General features: G+C 46.9%; 1 protein-coding gene across 5 annotated transcripts in view; it reads right to left on the bottom strand.

Annotated features, from left to right (window-relative positions):
• The window catches only part of FAM53C (family with sequence similarity 53 member C), a 28,708-nt gene extending 14,776 nt beyond the window's left edge, over window positions 1-13,932 (bottom strand). The window contains exons 1-4 of one of the 5 annotated variants that reach the window (XM_063927870.1): window positions 13,611-13,932; window positions 12,147-12,347; window positions 10,922-10,979; window positions 43-800 (exon numbers count right to left, since the gene is read on the bottom strand). In XM_063927870.1, the coding sequence (XP_063783940.1) occupies window positions 43-800; window positions 10,922-10,979; window positions 12,147-12,224 (894 nt within the window). In that variant the 5' untranslated portion in view covers window positions 12,225-12,347; window positions 13,611-13,932. The other 4 variants (XM_063927871.1, XM_063927869.1, XM_063927868.1 and 1 more) reach the window with 4 other exon arrangements.
• Between the last annotated feature and the right edge of the window lie 9,836 nt (window positions 13,933-23,768).

Genomic DNA, 23,768 nt, shown 5'->3' on the forward strand with positions numbered 1-23,768 from the left:
TGCCTATAATACCTAGCTTTATGAATGGATTTGTGTCATCACCTGGTTCATCTTGTAGAAGTCCAGAGAAGGGCGATGCCATCGTGTATCTTCCTCATGCCTGCGTTTAATTCCACATTTCCTGGTGTCAAGATCACAGGGCTGTGATTGGCTGCGAGGCAGACATTGCTGTCGCCGAACCAGCTCTGGCGTGGAAGGTGGAGAACTGCTGGCTGAAGGGAGAAACCGTCCTGTATCTTTGAAGAGTACAGGAGAGAGGGAAAATCGACGCTGCAATGGAAAGCAGCTTGGCCCTTCTGTGTTGTCCCAGAATATAGTAGTCGGGGATAGGGTATAGGGACCTGGCGACTCCCGGCACAAAGCCAGGCTGAAGAAGGGAGGGCTGTTGGCTTGGATGCAGCGAAAAGAGGCACTGGGGTCATTTTGGAACCTGAGACTGGAGACCCCTTGGGATGGACTTTGAGTCTGCACTCCCAGTACTGCCCCAACCCCACCACTGTTACATCTCCTCTTAACAGGAGTCCAAACTTTAGAGCCACTGGGCCGCCAGATAGGCCTCCAGCGTGATAGGTCCTCTGGCACTGATAAGGAGCGGCAGTGTCTCTTGGTAGGAGGAGCTGGAGGAGCAGCGGAGTTCCCTGCCTCAGGTGCTTGGGAAGGGCTCCTGCGATTAGGAGAACTTTCCCTGCTCAAAACAGGAAAGTGAAGACTCAGGCTTGAGTGGTGATGGCAACCAAGTCTAATTCCATCTTCAAGTTCAATTCTTGGACAGTGACTGAGAAGTCCCCAGGAGCGTTCTTCTGTTTTATTAACAAAAAAAAAAAAAAAAAAACACACAGGAAGAAGGGAAGAAGGAAGATCATGTTATATTCTTTGACACGGAATGGAATATATGCACTGCATTTTAGCACATATATATGGGAGACCATGCAATGCAGATTATAGAGGAAATAAACAGACATATAAATGTTTCATGAGCACAAGGCATGAAACTAATGAAATATTACTATATTCTAAAGAAAGTATGCCAAGCCACATAATATGGTTTCTAAGAACAGCTCTTAAAACCATATTTATTGAAGTGTTGATGGCTTTATTTGCCAAACGTGCAGAATTAGTCAACCCCCTTTGTTGTGGATAATGTGTCCCACTCTGGAATGGGATAGCAGCGAAAGGGTTTTTAAGTCCATCAACACCACTACCCAACATGTTATATAGAAAAATGGAGCACCATCATTTTAAAACAGGGGAGTCCCCATTTTTAAAACCATGTGCCCCTACAGAAATGTATGCCTGGTGATCAGCATGAGCAACGGGCATTAACCCTTGCACTACAGAAAAATCATAGATTCACACACATGTAATCCCTGGACAGTGCTACCCTGCGCTACAGAAAACACATGTTTTCCAGTGTTTTTCATTACACTGTGCAATAACAGCAGACATTTCCCGAATATGGGTTAAAGGGTACTGAGTGACCAATCATGCCCATAAATGCCACCTGTAAACACAGGGTCACCCACATACGAAAGAGGGGAGTTCCCTCCTGCTAATTATGTGGACCCTTAAGGTCCATACACACTTAACGATATAATGAGCGACGTCGCTCATTTTCCCCCTCCTTGAGCGACGTCGCTCATTTTATCGTTAAGTATGTATGCCGCCAGCGACGACCGATGCGCGGCCCCGCGGGTCGGCAACGATCGTCGCTGTCGGTAGGGCATGCATGAAGGATGTGGACTGTCGTCCACGACCTTCATGCAGGGCTGGCGGGGGCGTGACGTCACTGAGCGATCATAACGCTCAGTGCGTACAGACGGCCGCCGACCGGCCGGCCCGGGAGGGGGAAACGTTAGACGATGTCGCTCACAGAGCGACATCGTCTAATGTGTATGGGCCTTTAGTTATGGTCTGATGACCACAAGACAACATCAAATAGTAACCAAAAATAAACAATTTGCACAGATGAAAAACACAAATAAAAGGGTGGTCCTCATTTAATGCAGAATCATGTTCAATTGCACCTAGAAGACTGCTTTTCAGTATTTTAGAAAAGGTGGATTAATGTTGAAACAAGAACCAAAAAAGACTAATGGTATTTTCTGAAAAGTCTTAATAAAACAAGTTCTAATTTGTGTGGGTTTTGCATATAAATAAATAACTCCCCACCCCCAGTAATACTAATATTGAAATATGATGTATGCAAATTTGGCCTCAACATAGGGTGAGAATCAGCTGCTAAAGACATAGGGGTATATTCAATTGAAGTCGAAAACTGCCGTCTGTCAAAAAGACGGCAGTTTGACTTTTTAAGGTCGAATCCTGATTCGACCTATTCAATATATCCCTAAATTTTTCGACAAGTCGATGAATTCAACTTGCCGAAAAGCACACGGATCGGCGGAATAGCTGCCGATCCACGTGCTTGTGTCGAAAACGGGGCCAAAACCGACAGGTTTTGGCACCCTTTTCGACCAGCTCAGTCCGACATCAAAAATATGTCGGACTGAGATGCGGACCCAGAGGAGGAGAGGGGGGCGAGCCGCAGGGAGACAGCCGGCGGGCATACAGGGAAAATCAGCGCTACAGTAGCGCTGCAGCAGGATGTCACTCAGCCGCCCGACCTCACGGCAGCTTCCACCCGGCTCCAGCACGCTTGCTGGAGCTGGGTGGACACTGCCGTGAGGTCGGGCGGCTGGGTGACATCCTGCTGCAGCGCTACTGTAGCGCTGATCTTTGCTTCATGTAAAATTTTAGTGGGCTGTTGAATGAGAGACATGGTGCACATAGGGGAGGTGGTTATTAATCAGCCAGACAATCACACTGTCGGCAATGTAATGAGGAGCAGAGTGGGCTGATTCAGTTGTGGCTGGTGGTGCTATATAGCTGTGGCCCTGCAGCACAGCCAATGCAGATAAGTTGTTACAGCTGGCTGTATGTACGGCCGACCTATCCATTGAGCAGCCGCAGGAACCGCCGACAATGACATCACAACTGGACTGGCAAATTTAAACGCCCACCCAGTTGTGAGGTCTTGCCGGACATATTGAGTGGCAGACTGCAAGTGTGTAAAGCTTTACTAAATGGAGAATTCGTAGGTTGGCGTACAAGTCAGTAAAGTATGTATCCAGTCTTAAGGCCCCCATCCACTAGTGCACAGGTTCTCAAACTCGGTCCTCAGGACCCCACACAGTGCATGTTTTGCAGGTAACCCAGCAGGTGCACAGGTGTATTAATTACTCACTGGCAAATTTTAAAAGGTCCACAGGTGGAGCTAATTATTTCACTTGTGATTCTGTGAGGAGACCTGCAAAACATGCACTGTGTGAGGTAATGAGGACAGAGTTTGAGAACCTATGCGCTAGTGTGATATGACCAATTTTCATCCGATTCAGAGCTTTCGGTTTGATGATTCGGATGAAAAGTGTCATATCGCATGTCATTTTCCTCTGACTCCGATCCGAGGCGCGTTACCGTGCTCCTCAGATCGGAGTTGCAGATTGCCATGGCCGCCATGAATATTTATCGCAATCGGAGGAGACGGTGCACATCGGAATGCATTTGTACACAATTGGATGCGATTCATCAGATGCAAATCGTAATCGCAGGACTCCCGGGAAGCTGCCGGGAAAATCGGATAAGACTTATAGTTTAGAAAAGTCTCACTAGTGGATGGGGGCCTTTAGTTGTATTTATGGTCCATGGTTTAGCAGTTGAAAATGTTCACTGGTTAGTAGGCTGCAATCATGCAGCCAACAAAGCAAAGCTAGATATGGCTACATTGTATTTAATGTTCAGTACACAAAAATTAAAAATGCTGAATATACAAGCCATTTAAAAAAAGGTAACTGCATGAACAAGAGTAACTTACTACTCAAAAACAAAAAAACAAAAAAGGGGGAAGTCAGATGAATAAATGGAAAAAACAATCTAGATCATACATTTTCTCAGCTACACATTCCAGTGAACATAAAAAATTCTACAGTAAGTGATAAAGGGGTATATGCAATTGCGGTCGAATTGCCGCAAATGTCGAAAAACGGGACATTTTCGACAAAAAAAACCTGTCGAATTGGATTCGACAATGCAATACAGTACTTTTCGACAAAAAAACTGCAGTTTCAGATTCGACTTTTTACAATTCGACATTTGTCAAATTCGACACGTCTGCAATGGTAAAAATACGGCTTTTCGACAAAAGTATATTCAATTGAAGAATGTCGATTCGACAACAGTGCTCCGACAGTCATTTCGTCAATTTCATTCCGCCTCATTTTGCCGTCGTGATCTAATAAAAAAATATTTAAAACATTGTTTTTGGTGTTTTTTTTTATTGCTAATAGCATATTTATTTATATTAGAAGGGATTATCTACTCTTGGTTTGTCTATTTAGGAGCCACAAGTATTATTTAATAGGATTTTTTAAAAGAAAGAAAAAAAAAAAAAATTATTTATATATATATATATATATATATATATATTTATTTTTTACTGACTAAAATAATATGGAGAGATCAGTGCATGTTTTTCAGTGGGAAGGGGTGGGAATGGGTTAAAATTTCTGAAAAAATGCCCCCCCTCTTGAGCATTACCAGCCTCGGGCTCTTTGAGCCGGTCCTGGTTGTAAAAATACGGGGGGGGGGGGGGGCAATTACAGGGGATCCCCCGTATTTTTAAATCAAGGGGTCCCCCCTCCAGCCTCCCAAGGGCCAGAGGTGAAGCCCGAGGCTGTCCCCCCCCATCCAAGGGCGGCGGATGGAGGGCTGATAGCCTTTTGTGTAAAAAAAAAAATGAATATTGTTTTTTGTACCAGAACTACAAGTCCCAGCAAGTCTCCCCCGCAAGTTGGTACTTGGAGAACCACAAGTACCAGCATGCCGGGGGGGGAACGGGCCCGCTGGTACCTGTAGTTCTACTACAAAAAAAAACCCAAATAAAAACAGTACACACACACCGTGACAGTATAACTTTATTACATACATGCACACCGACATACACACATACTTACCTATGTTGACACGAAGTGTCGGTCCCCTTCTCCACGTAGAATCCACGGGGTACCTGTAAATAAAATTATACTCACAACAATCCAGTGTAGATCGGCCCTCTTCTTTGTTTTTAATCCATGTACTTGGCAAAATAAAAAAAAAAACGACCAACACGATCCACGCACTGAAAGGAGTCCCATGTTTACACATGGGACCCCTTTCCCTGACTGCCGGGACCCCCCGTGACTGCTGTCAAAGAGGGTCCCTTCAGCCAATCAGGGAGCGCCACGTCGTGGCACTCTCCTGATTGGCTGTGCGCGTCTGAGCTGCCAGGCGGCGCATTCGAGATACAATGTAGCACATAGGCGCTCCATTGTATCCAATGGTGGGAACTTTGCGGTCAGCGGTTGACCGCGAGAGTGACCCCACATAACCACGACGTGGCGCTCCCTGATTGGCTGAAGGGACCCTCTTTGACAGCAGTCACGGGGGATCCCGGCAGTCGGGGAAAGGGGTCCCATGAGTTAACATGGGACTCCTTTCAGTGCGTGGATCGTGTTTGTCGTTTTCTTATTTTGCCAAGTACGTGGATTACAAACAAAGAAGAGGACCGATCTACACTGGATTGTTGCGAGTATAATTTTATTTACAGGTACCCCGTGGATTCTACGTGGAGAAGGGGACCAACACTTCGTGTCAACATAGGTAGGTATGTGTGTATGTCGGTGTGCATGTAGGTAATAAAGTTATACTGTCACGGTGTGTGTGTACTGTTTTTATTTGGGTATTTTTTTTGTAGTAGAACAACAGGTACCAGCGGGCCCGTTTTCCCACCGCATGCTGGTACTTTTGGTTCTCCAAGTACCAGCTTGCGGGGAGGCTTGCTGGTACTTGTAGTTCTGCTACAAAAAACAATATTCTTTTTTGTGACACAAGGCTATCAGCCCCCCATCCGCCGCCCTTGGATGGGGGGGGGGGGGGGGGGGGGGGAGGGGGAGACAGCCTCGGGCTTCACCCCTGGCCCTTGGGTGGCTGGAAGGGGGGGGGGACCCCTTGATTTAAGGGGTCCCCACTCCTCCAGGGTACCCCGGCCAGGGGTGACTAGTTAGTGATTTAATGCCAGGGCCGCAGGGACCTATATAAAAGTGTCCCCCGGCTGTGGCATTATCTCTCTGACTAGTGGAGCCCGGTGCTGGTGTGAAAAATACGGGGGACCACAACGTCTTTTGTCCCCCGTATTTTTGGCACCAGGACCAGGCGCAGAGCCCGGTGCTGGTTGTTAAAATACGGGGGATCCCATGTCATTCTCCCCCCCCCCCCCCCCCTCCGTATTTTTACAACCAGGACCGACTCAAAAAGCCAGAGGCTGGTCATGCTTAGGAGGGGGGACCCCAGGCATTTTTTTTCAAGATTATTGAACACTTTTGTGCAGTCCATGAAGTTGAATCCAGGACGCACATTATCCGTCAATTGGTCCGTTTTTCGACAGCGGGACTGTTGAATCCGTTTTTTATTGAATATGTCGAATTCGGGTCCCGGCGGCCGGGATTAGACTGTCGAATTGTGTCAAATCCAAAAACGGTCGAATTCCAGACGGAATTCGACCGCAATTGCATATACCCCAAAGTGAACTTCAAACCTAAAAATATGTGTAAGTTAAGCAAATGATCATTGTAGGAGTTTACTAAAGACTGATTCAGAGACGCAAGCAAAGCAGGTACACAATACGCTTGAAAATAGTTGCAGATTAACGCCTTTTTTAAGAATCGGCCACATCTAAGTGGCTGCACCAACATTATACTTCCGCTTACTACGACAGCAAATTATCACAAAGCATTTGCACTAGCCCTATCATTGGTGCAAGACATTGGTCAGAAATAAACTTTTACATACTTTTGCCACAAATCAGTCAACATATCCACGGCAAACTTATGCTAGGTGCGATAGCTCCATAACCTCCCAGTTACACCTATTTAGCTGCAAGCAGATGTCAGGGTTACTGTGAATAGAGAGCAAATACAGCAGGTATATTGACCTTGGATGGCATCTGACCCATACCCTGTGCCAGAAATGGAGATGCGGCTGCTTTGCATGCAACCCTAAATCAGTCCGAGACTGCGATTGCCCCAATTGGTATTTTACAGGTGCATCTTTTGTGGGGGACAAATCCAGTTCATCCTGAATTGTATAGTTTTGTTTGCCACACATTATGGGTACTTCTCTTGATTACTTAACCATTATTTTAGTGCAGTGTCACACAGGGGTTGGACATCTGTGTTGGGGACACAAGTAACAGAGGGCTATAGGTTTGTACATTCTTTAAGGGGACTTGTTAAAAAATGCAGCTTCCCATTTATTTCTTGTAATGAACTTCTCATTGGGCAAAGTTGTTTCTTTGAATTACCCTGGCATATAACACAACAGTATATGTATAGAACTGTACATATTAGGGGTCATTCCGAGTTGATCATTCGCTAGCAGTTTTTAGCAGCCGTGCAAACGCTATGCCGCCGCCCACTGGGAGTGTAATTTAGCTTAGCAGAAGTGCGAATGGTTGCATCGTAGAGCGCCTGCCACAAATTTTTGTGTAGTTTCAGAGTAGCGCAAAACCTAGTCAGCGCTTGTGATCACTTCAGACTACTCAGTTTTGGATTTGACGTCACACACCCACCCAGCCACGCCTGCGTTTTCCCTGGCACGCCTGCTTTTTTCCGACCACTCCCTGAAAACGGTCAGTTGCCACCAAGAAACGCCCACTTCATGTCACTCTGCGTCAACCAATGCGACTGAAATGCATCGCTAGACCCTGTGCAAAACTGCATCGTTTGTTGTGCCCGTACGCCGCGCTTGCGCATTGCGCCGCATACGCATGAGCAGACCTGCCGTTTTTTAGCCTGATGGCTGTGCTGCGAACAAATGCAGCTAGCGATCTACTCGGAATGACCACCATAGAACACATGCTAGAGCAGAAAGAAAAAAAACAAAAAACAGAACACACTCCAACTCACATTTTACATGTTCATGTCTGTCCAGGCTTCTAGCCCCAAACATATTTTCCATAGACTTAAATATTTTTCAACCCTCCAACACCAAAACCCTTTAAATGCTATCAGGGACCAATATCTTACTTCCGACTTCTAGGACAAGATTGATAAATACCAGGCATATTCCACTTCCACAGCTGCTTAATTATTTCCCTGAACCCTCTGACAGCTGCTCTTCTTTTGTTGCCACAAATGAAATGAAGTCTCAACTCTTTTCAAATACCTATCTAATGCCTCTCTTCTTCCTGTGCCCTCAAAAAAACTAGAACTTTACTCTTCCTCTTTATATATTTCCATCATTATTCAAGCATACTCCTTAAAATTACTGTGCAATCTCCACTCCCTTGCCCCATAAGCATTCCGAGATGCCTACACCCATCTCATAAGTCTAATTTTCTCTTACAATTTATTGGACGCTCTTCAGTCAGGCTTTTGTCCTGAACACTTGACAGACTACACGGATTGAGGTGGTCAATCACTTGAAATTCTTCTGGCTCTCTACTACAGTTTACACTCTTCTCAAACAAACAATACATCCCCAAACACTGCCCTGGTTCTCATCGTACTTGTCATATTACTCTCAGTGATAACTTCCTCTACGTTTCCTGTATCAATCTGAGTACTACAAGGTTCAGTCTTTGGCTCTTTATTTATACCACTTATTGCACAGAACTAATAGGCCGATACCACTGAAAGATATGAACCATCTTGTTCATTAATGAACGAGATATCGTTCATATCTTTCAGTGTGTATGCACCAACGATGAACGATGCGAAGCCCCGCGCTCATTCATCATTGGTGCCGGCCCGCTTGTCCATATTGGTTTGCATGTTTAATCTCATCCATATTAGCATGCAGGGCTATAGGGCCGGGTGGAGTGAAGAAACTTTACTCTCTCTCTCTCTCACTCCCCCCCCCCTCCAGCCGCCGGGTTGCCCGTCGGCTGTATGGCACCTCGGCAAGTGTATAGGGCCCTTAAGTAGCCAATTTAGATTGTAGTATACTCGCTACGCAGGTGATAACTAGATTTACCTATCCTCTCTGGATCTCCCACAGTCAGTGTTGGGCGGGTTATTGATTTACCTATCCTCTCTGGATCTCCCACAGTCAGTGTTGGGCAGGTTATTGAAGGCCTTATTAGCATTTCACTTTGGATGTCTTCACATCACTCATATGCAATCAAAAGCCAGGATAATAATGGCTCTATTTTTGTGGACAACACAAAAATGAACCCGACCACTTAGGCTCACTGTCTACGTGTCATCCTCGATTTAGAACTGTATTATGCTCCCCACAACCAAGTTGTATACAAATCCTGTTAGCTACTTCTAAGAAACAGACCCAGAATATGCGTATCTCACATAATGCACTCCAGAAACTTTTCATGTACTCACTATCTCCCGATTTGATTGTTACATTAGTCTCCTTACTGGTCTTTCCCTAACCAGACTTCCACCCCATCCAAATATTTTGAATGCCGCAACAGATTTTCCTCTGAATAATGTTATGCTGCTGTTTTTCTGTCCCTATAGTGGCTGCCTGTATTTTAGCAAATTAACATTTACTAACCTGCAAAGCCAGTAACAGAATTGCATGCCTTTCCTCCAAAGTCAATACCTGCTCCCATTCTTGGGTACAGGGTTTTTGTGCTTCAGGCTGAACCCATTCTTATAGCCCACAAAGTACTTTTACCTTTGCAAACTCACATTGGTCACAGACTGGAAGCAGGGTTCTCTTACCCTTGTCTGTTAATACTCAGGGGTAAAGGTAATAGGGTCTGCGCTGCTGAAGATCAGGGATTTCGTCTGAGAATGGCAGTATTTTTAAAGCAGCAATCATTTACAAGGCAAAACCAACTTTGTTTTGCCCTGTAAATGATTGCAGCTTTAAAAATACAGCCATTCTCAGACGAACTGCCGGACCTCTGGCAACTCGGACCCTATTACATTTACCCCTCTGTCTTGTTTATATTACAATGTTTGATTCCAATTGTAAAATGCTATTTACTGGTGCTATACCAATATTAACATTTAATAAAATGTACTTAAAAGGCTGAAGGAAAAACAAGGATAACTTAGTTTAAAATTTCTATTTAACTAAGGGAAAGACCTTTTGCTAGCCACATGAATTTCAAATAGGTGTCACTTATTCTTACCACTGAACCAAGACAAACTGAAAGTTATTACTCGATCAATGTTAGCATAAATGTTATCATGCCAATAGAGCGCACATGGAAATGATAAAAGTACTGCAAATATAAAGCAATACCTGCTATACATAATTTAAGTATATGGGCGGTATCCAATTACCTGTGGTCACTGACCGTGGGTAACTGCATCACCAGGGGCTATTCAATAAGCCCCGATAAGCCGGCACAAGCCACGGCCTATTGGGGGTTTTGTTTCACCTGCCTCATGTTGGCGAGGCAAAATTGCCAATAAGCGCCGGCTTTTCTGGGCTGCGGTGGCGGAAACACACAGGTTTCACTGAACATCGGAAAAAACTCGTGTTCTCCGCTCCCGATGTTTCATTGCGGGTAATTGGATACCTCCATATATCTTCCAGTCATTAAGCATGATCAGAAAATCCCAATCCAGTGCATACATTATTTTTTAAACACAAAATGGCCAAAACCATTAGCCTTTCCAGGTTTTGAAAATAAGAGCTTAAAAGCTACATATAGCCATGGGGTGCAGTATTAATATTCTTGCAGTATTAATATTCTTACTTGGTAAAACAACAAACAGTAAATCAAACAGTTTTCATGAACTGAATTGACCACTACCATAGTCACAATGAAAAACATTATCCATGGAATGCGTGAAGCAAACAAGTAGTGTGTACACTGTAGCTGCTACATTTCATGAGAGATATTCATTTACTGTACCTGTCACAAAATGGTATGGACTGCTGCACCCTTCTGGGTCTGGATGATTAGGCAGTGGCTGAGAGAGAGAATAAGAAGAGTGAAGTGCAGGACAGTTCATCTTTCTGTAATCACACCACAAGCCGCATTAGTTTATTGTGTATAGCCAGAAATACATACGTGTTGCCTTTTAACAGTATATTAAAATAACTGGGTTCTGCTTTTTATCATTACTTCAAAACAACAAGCTGGGCTGAATAGCTGTTAACTAATGGTAAAAAGAAAACTCTAGCACCGGGCAATAAATTCTGCCATGGTTACCAAGTTCCGTAAAGTAGAAAAACTAAACCAGACTTACGAAATATAGAAACACATATTTCACTGTTATCACTCTCTGCATTGATCCAAGGGATAAAACATACACCCTGCAACTCTGATCTGGCACACAATGGTTCACATCAGTTTAAAAGATCTAGAAGTGTTGCTGAAATACTTCATGTCATCTCCTGCATGTATCTTGGTAATATGTGCTCATGTGACATCAACTAACGAGAAACCATGGCATACAATCGACTTTTAGGGTTATAAAGCAGTGCACCCTTAGGTACAGAAAGTTATGGACACCGGCTAGACAGCAAAAACCAAGCTGAAGTGCTAGACCATGGGTCTTCAACCTGCGGCCCTCCAGCGGTTGTGGAACTACATATCCCAGCATGCCCTGTTAGATTTAGCATGCTTAACAGCAAAACTGTGGCCGGGCATGCTGGGATGTGTAGTTCCACAGCAGCTGGAGCACCACAGGTTGAAGACCCGTGCGCTAGACAAAGCTCTTGTGAACAGAACATTCAAGAAATCAGTATTTCTTTAATCAAGAATTACTTATTATTATAATACATAAAAAGACAGGCTTCAATAATATAAATTGGGATTTCAAAATGCCAGACGTACAGAGAATTACTGAATAGCTATTTAAAACAATGCTTGATAAATGACAAGAACAAGGCAACTCATATGCCTAAATAGGTCACAACAGAAGTCTAACTTTTTAGAATCGCATGCAGAGATCTTTTAAGGATCCTTCAAATATCTTGCTAGAAGCTACATTTCACAGACTGGCTCCTGAATTCCACACTGTCCACCCTTCATTTAAAAACAGGATTTATTTGGAATGTTTTAGGCCTTTTGACAGAGACATAAGCCTGAAAACGGCAGAAATAGTCATACAATTCACCAGATAAGGTCTTACCAAACTTATACTGAAAGATTTGCATTTCAGGTCCTCCAGACTTTGTTTTTGTAATTGTTCTGTAATCATGGAGATCATGATGCTTAGGTCTAGCTTCTCATTTGTCTTCTCAGTAACAAGTGTTAGACATGATGGCAACTACAGTGCCAGTCTTGACTGGGCCCAACAAGTGTAATTTCAGTTGGACCCCATCATTCCATCCTGCATTAGATAAACAAAGTCATTCAACCTTGCATTAAACATTGAAACAAAATATCAAAAGATAAATAAACCATACTGCAGGTAAAAAGTATCTAATTAAAGTATAGCACAAACCACAAACACAAAGTCAACCACCATTAGCAAGTCAACCAACAATTAAAACTGCCATTAACACAGGTAACTTATCAGGTTGCCCTTTTCTCAGTTTAGCACATTTAGGACAATATATTGCAATACAGGCCTATCAAACATAAGCATTGCACACCAAAATAACTGTTCTGTTTTAATCACTACCAGACTGATTAGCAGTATCATCCAAGTTGAGATGTTAATATCTCCTCTCACAATACACTATGCCAGGACTTGTGAGAACGGGCAATTTTATTACAAACGGTAAATAGGAAGACATGTTGACCTTATATGTGTGGTTGAGATTAACATGCTCTGGGCCCTAAACCAGCCCACGTCTAGAATGGCTGAATGAAAACACGATCCTATTATTTGAGTGTGGCTTGCAAATCTTACTAGCACAAACAGATAGCATGCACCCTAGAGAGCATCATTCCTCCTGACTGCAGACACTGGATGTAGAGATTGATGCTCCAGTACCATGACATGGAAAGGCTGTATTTGAAGGAGGATGGGGATGGGGGAGAAGCATCTCTTACCACCTCCAAGCCAATGTAGTGCCGGCCTATCTGCCCAGTGACATCTTCTGCCTGTGCATGATTAGGATGCAGTGACAGGCCCCCCAGTGACTGCAGCTCTTGCTCTGGAGCATAAAGAGTTAAAGGCTTGTTTATCTCCCTCCTCAGGAGATGGCCTGGCCGGCTCCTTCCCCGGGCCGCATCCTAAATGGCTCGCCGTGCCGGGTCCTCCCCCATTATCCGGCCTCCCCTTCACCTTGTCACCGCCGCCCCCACCTGATCTGCCGTTACCTGCCGCCCCAAAGACGACCCTCCCAACGACCCACAGCAGCTCTGAGCCACCAGCGGCCCTGCAGCGCCCTTAAATACCGTCTGGACCAATCCACTTTAATGTGGGGGACAACCGGGCAGCGGCGCACCGAGGCCGGGCACCGGCGGCGCAGAAACCCGTCACCCGTGCCTCGGACTCGCCTTGGCTGGCAGCAGACGGCCCGTGCTCCCTGCGGAGAGGAGCGCAGGTGGCTGCACCGGAGAAGAGACCAGCCGGAGTCCTATGATTTCCCCTGCACAGCCCAATCGGCCGCCCTGGTCCCTAGTGCGGGATAGACCATCGTACCTCATAGACGGGGCACACGACAGGGCTACTACCGTGCAGGCGGCAGCGCGGTCACCAGAGCGGCGTGGTCAGCGGCGTCCAGCGCGGTGCCGGTCCTGTCCCTGGCTCACACCACCGGCTGCACGGGGAGCGGGGCTCAGCCGGTCACACAGACTGCCACAAACACACCCCCATAGCCCGTGTCTGTCCCGTATGGAGGCAGGAGTGCTGCTGGGAAGTGTAGTCTGCAAGCACACAGCTGCTGCTGCATCTAGCCCTCCTCCTGCTGCTGCTGCTGCATGTCAGCGAGCTGTGGGTGTGCTGCAGCTGTGCGGCTCAGTGATGATGCAGGGCTGCTCCTAGACTGGGGCTACTACAGATAGGGCATGTGCCTTATTGCAGCTCTGACCTGCTGCAGGGTCCCTGATGCTCTGCAGTCAGGCATGTGTGACAGACTCTGCTCGCCTGTGGCATCATTGGACCACAGAAGGGTGAAGTCTGATTGTTGGAGTGCTGCATTTTATTTTGCCCCATAAAAATATTAAATGAATATACCACAATTAAAGGGTAACTTGTGCTGATAGTGGAAAAAAAAAAAAAAACATGAACGTGGAACATGACCTCAGACCTAAATACTTAGTACACTACAGAAATTAAGCAAATCCCAATCATATCACTTGTCAATTTAAGGCTTTTAAATGTGTTCAATATCAACCTTCATTCATGGCCTCTGTTTCTCAAACAAACCCAACCTGGCGGTAGGCAGGGCTGCTATTAGAAACTGTGGGGCCCAGGACTGACAAAAGAGGCAGCCCCCACCCCAAATAAATATATACATATTTACTTAAAGAAAATAAAAGTGCAATTCCTATGTCCCTATTACCTTATTATGCCCCACACAGTAATGACCTGACAACATATTGTGCCTCCACTTTAATGCCCTTGTTACCATAATATGCAGTACATGCTCATTGTCAGGGAATCCCCCCCCACCCCTTGCCGCCACAGCGATCGCAGCTGCAGCAGACTTTGCCTTGGTTCTGCAGCTTCAAGTAAAAAAAAAAAAAATATTGAACATTTCCCTCCAAAAATGGCCACCGCCTCAGAGGTGACAGTTATTAAAGATACTAGAGCCTCTTCTGGTATCTTTAATAACGGTCTCCTCTGAAGCGGCGGTGGCCATCTTGAGGGGGATATTTTCAAGAGTGGGCGGACAGGGGCAGTGGCATGAGTGGCCCGGGCCCTCCCCTCTCTGTTAGAGAGGATGGGCCCGGGACAGCTGTGCCTGCAACACCCCACTGAAGGCGGGCTTGGCTGTAGGTGTAACTAGAACTTTGTGGACCCCAAAGCAACATTTTGAAGGTGCTCCAAACACACACACAACTAGAAAGATTGGGGCATCTGCATACCGAGTAATAGGTCATCAGTGCCCAGGACAAATAATCCATCACTGTCAAAACAGATCACAACGCCACTGCCAGTATCACATCCCCTGGATCAGCCATAAGATGCCACTAAACACAGTGATCTGCCAGGGTGCTCCATACGTGTCTGTCAGTACTTGCACCATCTCACGGTCATCAGTAAACACTAGACACCATCCTGCACAAAAATGCAGTCACGTGGAATGGTATCTCTAATACACCCCAAATACACAGCCAGCACACTCACTGGCATAACACTGGCACACAAAGCCACCACATCCCTACTCCCAGGAGATAGCACCACACACTATGCACCAGGATACTCCATAAGATACAACTGCTCCACACAAACCTTAGTTTTGTGGCTGATCTGTCTCTGCACCAGAAGAATTCACCTCTGCTACAGACCTGAGCGCTGTCAATTGCCCGATACCTCACAACCTCCTACACATCAGCATTAGTCTGGCACCTATGTAAGCTGCATGCAGGACAGGTCCTCTAAGCCCTGTAACTACATTACCCCCTGCACCTAGGGCTGCCATCAGAAATTGTGGGGCCTGGGACTGCCAGAATAGGCAGCTACTTAGAATTGCTCGGTTAAGACCAGCTACTCAGACTTAGATGCCGGGTTGCGAAACAGTACTGGCTATACCGGATTGCTGGAGCATGACCAGCTACTCAGGATTGCTGGATGGAGTCAGTGAGTGCTAAGGTGACAGTTGCACAGGAGTCAGTAAGCAGGATGCTAGAGAGCTACAGCTACTCAGCAGACCTGTAAACAACAAAGCACTGACAACAGGAAGTGCCACTGAAGGATCTTTATACCCCTGGGTCTCAGATGATTAGCTGCTCACAAATGATGCAACTTCCTTCCTACTCCATTGGTGCTTCTGCAGACATGTAACATGAACTAAGATGGCGGCGTCCAGCCCCAGCTCTACGTGGGAAGCCTATCACCACAGCTGCTGAGATTGGAGATGTACAATGGCCCGCGACCGCTGACTGGGAGACATGGTCACGTCATTCTGGAGTTGGAGAGGTGTGAGAGCATCCAGTAGGGCAGCGCTATGCGTGCTTGTTGCGTGATAACAAGGAAAGAAGTCCGGAGCAGGCATTTATAGAGGGACAACCCTGGCAGTATTTTAGTTTTGGAGCTGGCCACAAGCCAACTGGAGCTTGCGGACCGGCAGACAATCAGAAATTGCCAGCTCCAAATTCAAAATGCCACCGTTGCTGTCCCTCTTTAGCAGCCTACGATGTGCTCCAATCTAGACTGCTGCCATGCAGGCCCCCTCACGGTCCGGGACTGGAGTCCCGGAATTCCCACTCCTGATGGCAGCCCGGCCTGCACCCGCTATACTATAGTTACGCCTCTGTTTCTGGTAATAAAAGACACATAGCACAATTAGTATATGCCCTACCTGCAGCAATTGCATATGGTGGTCTCCACTTCTCCAGGCCTGAAAGCAGACAAGGGGCTAGATCAGAGGTTCCCAAACTGTGTGCCGTGGCTCCCTGGGGTGCCTCGGGACACTTGCAGGGGTGCCCTGGGTTGTTGGTCCAGGACCAATTCAAATTATTCATGGTCAATATAATAGGCAAAACCAGTGCTGGTGGCTGTCAGTCATAATATATGTGGCCAAACAGAAGCAAATCTTGTCCCTCACCACACAACTGACCCTAAGGATGACATATAAATGCTATCTACTTAATGTAATATTTCTTTCTAAATTTCTCAATAAGACATTTTTGGCCTAGGGGTGCCGTGAAAAAAATTGTGATATTCTAGGGCGCCGTGATTCAAAAAAGTTTGGAAACCACTGGGCTAGATGCATCATCGCTTGGAGAGTGATACAATGGATAGTGATAAACTACCAGCCAACCAGCTCCTGTTATTTTTCAAACAGGGCCTGTGACATGTCAGTTAGGAGCTGCTCGGCTGACACTTTTTCTCTCTCCATTTTATCACTTTCCAAGCGATGACGCATCTAGCACATTGACTGTTCCATCACTCATGTTCCCATCTTTTGAATACGTATTTACAATTAGTTATCTGTGTGTTGCTATGATGCATTTTTCCCACTGATAATTCCTTCAACATTTATCTTGCTACCTCACTTCTTATCCTATGACAAAACCACTATTTTCTTTGGTTATTTCAACATCCCAATTGATTACTTGCTTCCTCCTTATTGTTATTATCTTTTATAGAGCACAATCGGCCTAATTCAGAGTTGACCGTAGCCGTGTAAAATTTTGACCTTGACAAGTAGCTCCCTACCTGCGCAGCTCCTGTGCGCTGACAGGGAGCTACTTGTCGCATCCCGGGTCGAAGCAGCTGCATGTGACGTCACGCAGCCGCCGCGGACTGCCCCCCGCATGGGCCGGGCACGCCTGCATTGCTCAGTCCGCCCCTTCCTGCCCAGCGAACGCCTCTGCCTGTCAGCCAGGGGCGATCGCTGAGCTGAGATGCCGATAACATCTCTGGCATGCACCGGCGCACTGCGGCGCCAGCGCAGTTCAGACCTGATCGCCCGCTGTGCGAAAAAACGCACAGCATCGATCAGGTCTGAATTAGGCCCAATAAGTGTTCCGCAACACGTTATGTAAGGGATTGCATAAAATAAAATAATACTGATACATAAGACAGATACGGACTAGTTTACAAATATGCACATCTAAAAGGGAGGTACACACGTAGCATTTTTTACTTAATTTCTAAGCAATCTGACTAGATTGCTTAGAAATTAAGCACACATCGCTCCTTGTGTAGGGTGCCGGCGACAGTGATGCGCAGTGCCGCGCATCGCTATCGCCGGTTCTAGATGATGCGCAGTGCCACGCATCGCTATCGCCGGTTCTAGATTTGGCATGCATGCATGCCAAATCTAATTAGATCGCCACTGGCTGAAGTGAGCGTATCCCCCCCCCCCCCCCCCTTTCCTTCCTCGCTCAGCACACATCGCGCTGTGCTGAGCGGGGGGAGAGATGTTTGCTGAGTTTTCTGTGCTAGATCGCTCAGCACACATCTCCCCATGTGTACCCCCTTAACAATCACAACCCACAGGATACATAATTATGTATTAGAGACAGTAGAGAAAGGGCCCTGATTGCGAGAGCTTAACTTCTAGGGGTAATATTGGTGGTAAAAAAAAAAAAAAAAAAAAAAAAAAAAGCAGGAGTCTAATGTTGCAAACTATCAACATACTGTAGACTTGGTACAGTTAAACTGAACACATGGTTGAGCCCAATACACATTTTCAAGTCCACTGGTGGACAGTATTTATTACAAATGTACAGTATAAATAAAGAGTTTATTGCATTGTCCACAGCCCTATTTTAATATCACTTAAGCTGGGTACACACTGAGCAATATGTTGGTCCGATCTGGCGGATCAGACGACATTTCAATCAATTCTGTGCATACCAGTCAGTGTGTATGCCCGATAGATGCGTGCCCGCGGTCCGTCAGGTTTGATGTGCTGCACCTAAAACCTGATATTGCTAGTGTCCTGCAGTACACTAATGAAGGGAAAAACTGAACATGATTGTTCTATCCTTCATTAAAGTCACTCCAGTGTGTACGGGCAATTCGGGCTGACGGGTATTCGTTGTCAGAACGAATCTCCGTCGCTCCAGTGTGTACCCAGCTTAAGTATTATTTATTTAATACTTTCCTTTTATGTTATTTCACTAAAGATTGCAGTTACATAGAAGGATCTCAGAGTCAGGATTCACAGGTGTTTCGGCATTTTGTGCTATCACACACCAGGACCAACCATGATGCATCGAGTGTAATGGTTGACTAGTGTTCACGAGGGATTCTGCCAAGAGACTTTTATTTTCGGACTACGAGAAATAGAGAAAATAAGATTTTACTTACCGGTAAATCTAACGTCCTTGAGGATGCTGGGACTCCGTAAGGACCATGGGGATTATACCAAAGCTCCCAAACGGGCGGGAGAGTGCGGATGACTCTGCAGCACCGATTGAGCAAACAGGAGGTCCTCATCAGCCAGGGTATCAAACTTATAGAACTTTGCAAAGGTGTTTGTCCCCGACCAAGTAGCTGCTCGGCACAACTGTAATGCCGGGACCACTCGGGCAGCCGCCCAAGAAGAGCCCACTTTCCTAGTGGAGTGGGCCTTAACCGATTTCGGTAACGGCAATCCTGCCATAGAATGAGCCTGCTGAATCGTGTTACAGATCCAGCGTGCAATAGTCTGCTTTGAAGCAGGAGCGCCAACCTTGTTGGCCGCATACAGAACGAACAAAGCTTCAGTCTTCCTGATTCTAGCCGTTCTGGTCACATAAATCTTCAAAGCCCTGACTACATCCAGGGACTCGGAATCCTCCAAGTCCCGTGTAGCCACAGGCACGACAATAGGTTGGTTCACATGAAAAGATGAGACCACTTTTGGCAGAAAGTGAGGGCGAGTCCTCAACTCTGCCCTATCCACGTGAAAAACCAAGTATGGGCTTTTATGTGATAAAGCCGCCAATTCGGAAACACGTCTTGCCGAAGCTAACGCCAACAACATGACCACTTTCCACGTGAGGTATTTCAACTCCACAGTTTTGAGTGGTTCAAACCAAGGTGACTAGAGGAAACGTAACACCACATTAAGATCCCAAGGCGCCACCGGAGGCACAAAGGGAGGCTGAATATGCAGCACTCCCTTCACAAAGGTCTGTACTTCAGGAATAGAGGCCAATTCTCTTTGAAAGAAAGTGGATAAGGCCAAAATCTAGACCTTTATGGACCCTAATTTTACGCCCAAAGTCACTCCTGTTTGAAGGAAGTGAAGTAGACGGCCCAAATGGAACTCCTCCGTAGGAGCAGCTCTGGCCTCACACCAAGAAACATATTTCCGCCATATACGGTGATAATGTTTTAACGTCACGTCTTTCCTAGCCCTGATCAGGGTAGGAATGACTTCCTCCGGAATCCCTTTTTCCGCTAGGATCCGGCGTTCAACCGCCATGCCGTCAAACGCAGCCGCGGTAAGTCTTGGAACAGACAGGGCCCCTGCCGCAGCAGGTCCTGCCTTAGAGGAAGAGGCCACGGATCCCCTGCGAGCAACTCTTGCAGCTCCGGATACCAAGTCCTCCGTGGCCAATCCGGAACAATGAGTATTGTTCTGACCCTGCTTCTTCGTATTATTCTCAACACCTTCGGTATGAGAGGAAGAGGCGGAAACACATAGACCGATCTGAACACCCAAGGTGTCACCAGAGCGTCTACCGCTACCGCCTGAGGGTCCCTTGACCTGGCGCAATACCGCTTTAGCTTTTTGTTGAGACGGGATGCCATCATGTCGATTTGAGGCAGTCCCCAACGATCCGTGATCTGTGCGAAGACTTCTTGATGAAGTCCCCACTCTCCCGGATGCAGGTCGTGCCTGCTGAGGAAGTCCGCCTCCCAGTTGTCCACCCCCGGGATGAACACCGCTGACAGCGCGCTTACATGGCCTTCCACCCAGCGTAGAATCCTGGTCACTTCTGCCATGGCCACTCTGCTCCTTGTTCCGCCTTGGCGGTTTATATGAGCCACTGCCGTGACATTGTCTGACTGAATCAGAACCGGTTTTCTCCGAAGCAATTCCACCGCTTGACGCAGGGCGTTGTATATAGCCCTCAACTCCAGGACGTTGATGTGGAGACAAGACTCTAGGCTTGACCAGAGACCTTGGAAATTTCTTCCCAGTGTCATTGCTCCCCAGCCTCGGAGGCTTGCGTCCGTGGTCACCAGGACCCAGTCCTGAATGCCGAACCTGCGACCTTCTAGTAGGTGAGCACTATTCAGCCACCACAGGAGACAGGGTGATCCTTTGATGCATTTGTAAATGGGACCCGGACCACTTGTCCAAGAGGTCCCATTGAAAAGTCCTCGCATGGAACCTGCCGAAAGGGATGGCCTCGTAGGAAGCCACCATCTTCGCCAGGACCCGCGTGCAATGATGCACTGAAACCTTTTTTGGTTTTAATAGGTTCCTGACCATGGCTATGAGTTCCTGAACCTTTTCGATCAGAAGAAAAACCTTTTTCTGGTCTGTGTCTAGAATCAGCCCCAAAAAGGTCAGACGCATTGTAGGGATTAGCTGGGACTTCGGTATATTGAGAATCCAGCCGTGTATCTGCAACGTCTTCATGGACAGAGACACGCTGTCTAGCAACCTCTCCCGAGATCTCGCCTTTATGAGGAGATCGTCCAAGTATGGGATAATTGTGACCCCCTGCCTGCGCAGGAGCACCATCATTTCCGCCATTACCTTGGTGAAAATTCTCGGGGCCGTGGAAAGCCCAAACGGCAACGTCTGAAATTGGTAGTGACAGTCCTGCACTGCAAATCTCAGGAACGCCTGATGCGGGGGGAATATCGGAACATGAAGGTAAGCATCCTTTATGTCCAGTGACACCATCCAATCCCCCCCCCCCTCCAGGCTGGCGATGACCGCCCTGAGTGATTTAATTTTGAACTTGAACCTCTTCAAGTACAGGTTCAGAGATTTCAGGTTTAAAATGGGTCTGACCGAACCGTCCGGTTTCGGGACCACAAACAGGGTTGAGTAATATCCCTCTCCTTGCTGGAGATGAGGAACTGTGACAATCACCTGTTGAATATACAATTTTTGGATTGCTGCCAACACTAGCTCCCTCTCTGACGGGGAAGCCGGCAGAGCCGATTTGAAAAATCGGCGAGGAGCCAAGTCTTCGAATTCCAGCCTGTATCCCTGAGAAACAATCTCTAATGCCCAGGGATCCACCTGCGAGTGAACCCAGACGTGGCTGAAAAATCGAAGACGAGCCCCCACCAGATCTGCCTCCCCTCGGAAAGCCCCAGCGTCATGCGGTGGACTTTGCAGACGCAGGGGAGGACTTCTGCTCTTGGGAACTAGCTGTGTGCAGCTTTTTTCCCCTGCCTTTCCCTCTGGCAACAAAGGATGATCCACGTACCTTCTTGTTTTTATTGGAACGAAGGACTGCATTTGATAATGAGGTGCCTTTTTTGTATGCTGCGGGGGGACATAAGGTAAGAAATTTGACTTACCAGCCGTAGCGACAAGATCCGAGAGGCCGTCTCCAAACAACTCCACCCCTTTGTAAGGCAAGGACTCCATATGCCGCTTTGAATCGGCATTTCCCGTCCACTGTCGGGTCCACAAGAGCCGCCTAGCAGAAATAGACATAGCATTTATTCTGGAGCTTAATAAACAAATGTCTCTCTGAGCATCCCTCATATACAAGGCAGCATCTCTGATATGCTCTATGGTCATTTGAATGGCGTCCCTATCTAAGGTGTCAATTTCCGTAAATAAGGAATCTGCCCATGCCACAACCGCACTACAAACCCAGGCCGACGCCATAGCCGGTCGAGCAATAGTACCGGAATGATTGTAAATGTACTTTAAGGTAATTTCCTGCCTGCGATCAGCAGGTTCCTTGAGGGAAGCCGTATCCTGAGAAGGCAGTGCCACCTTTTTGGACAAACGTGTCAGCGCCTTGTCAACTTTTGGCGAAGATTCCCAGCGTATCCTCTCAGTTTGTGGAAAAGGATACGCCATGAGAATCCTTTTGGGAACTTGTGGTCTCCTATCCGGAGATTCCCAAGCCTTTTCGCACAAGTCACTTAATTCAAATGAGGATGGAAAAGTGACTTCAGGCTTTTTCCCTTTATACATGTGTACCCTTGTGTCAGGGACAGGGGGTTCCTCAGTAATATGCAAAACCTCTTTAATGGCAATAATCATGTACCGTATACCCTTAGCCACCTTTAGCTGTAATTTTGCATCTTCATAGTCGACACTATAGTCAGTTTCTGTGTCGGTATCTGTGTCATCGATCTGGGATATGGTGCGCTTCTGAGACCCCGAAGGACCTGGCGCCCCAGGGACAGGCATGGACTGGCTACCTGACTGATCCCTAGCTTCTGCCTTGTCTAATCTTTTATGCAATAGATTGACATTTGCATTCAAGACATTCAGCATATCCACCCATTCCGATGTCGGCGTTGCCGACGGCGACCTGACATTCAAGCACTCCCCCTCCACATTAAGCGAGCCTTCCTCGTCAAACATGTCGACACACGCGTACCGACACACTTCACACACACACAGGGAACCCCTTTCCTGAAGACAGTATCCCTGTCAAGGCCCTTTGGAGAGACAGAGAGAGAGAGTATGCCAGCACACACCCCAGCGCAATAACCCTGGAGACCAACACAAAATGTTTTTCCCCAGCAGCGCTGTATAATATCTAAACTGCCAATTATGTGCCCCCCCCCCTCTCTTTTAAGCACCCTTTCACCATGTGTAAGCAGGGGAGAGTCCGGGGAGCTTCCTCTCAGCAGTGCTGTGGAGAGAAAATGGCGCTGGTGAGTGCTGAGGGAGAAGCCCCGCCCCCTCGGCGGCGGGCTTCTGTCCCGCTCAAACTTAGTAAAATATGGCGGGGGCTCTTTTATATACATGTACAGAGCCCACCTGTACATGTATATAGTCTTTTTTCCATGCAGAGGTTTATATTGCTGCCCAGGGCGCCCCCCCCCCCCCCTGCACCCTTACAGTGACAGGAGTATGTGAGGTGTATGGGAGCAATGACGCACAGCTGCAGTGCTGTGCGTTACCTCAGTGAAGCTGAAGGCTTCTGCCGCCTGAGACGTCTTCTGACTTCTGGCTCTGTGAGGAGAACGGCGGCGCGGCTCCAGGGGTGGACGCCCAGTAAGAACCTGCGTTCACCCCCTCTGGAGCTAATGGTG

Source organism: Pseudophryne corroboree, chromosome 6 (assembly GCF_028390025.1).
Source record: "Pseudophryne corroboree isolate aPseCor3 chromosome 6, aPseCor3.hap2, whole genome shotgun sequence".
Classification (NCBI taxonomy): domain Eukaryota; kingdom Metazoa; phylum Chordata; class Amphibia; order Anura; family Myobatrachidae; genus Pseudophryne; species Pseudophryne corroboree.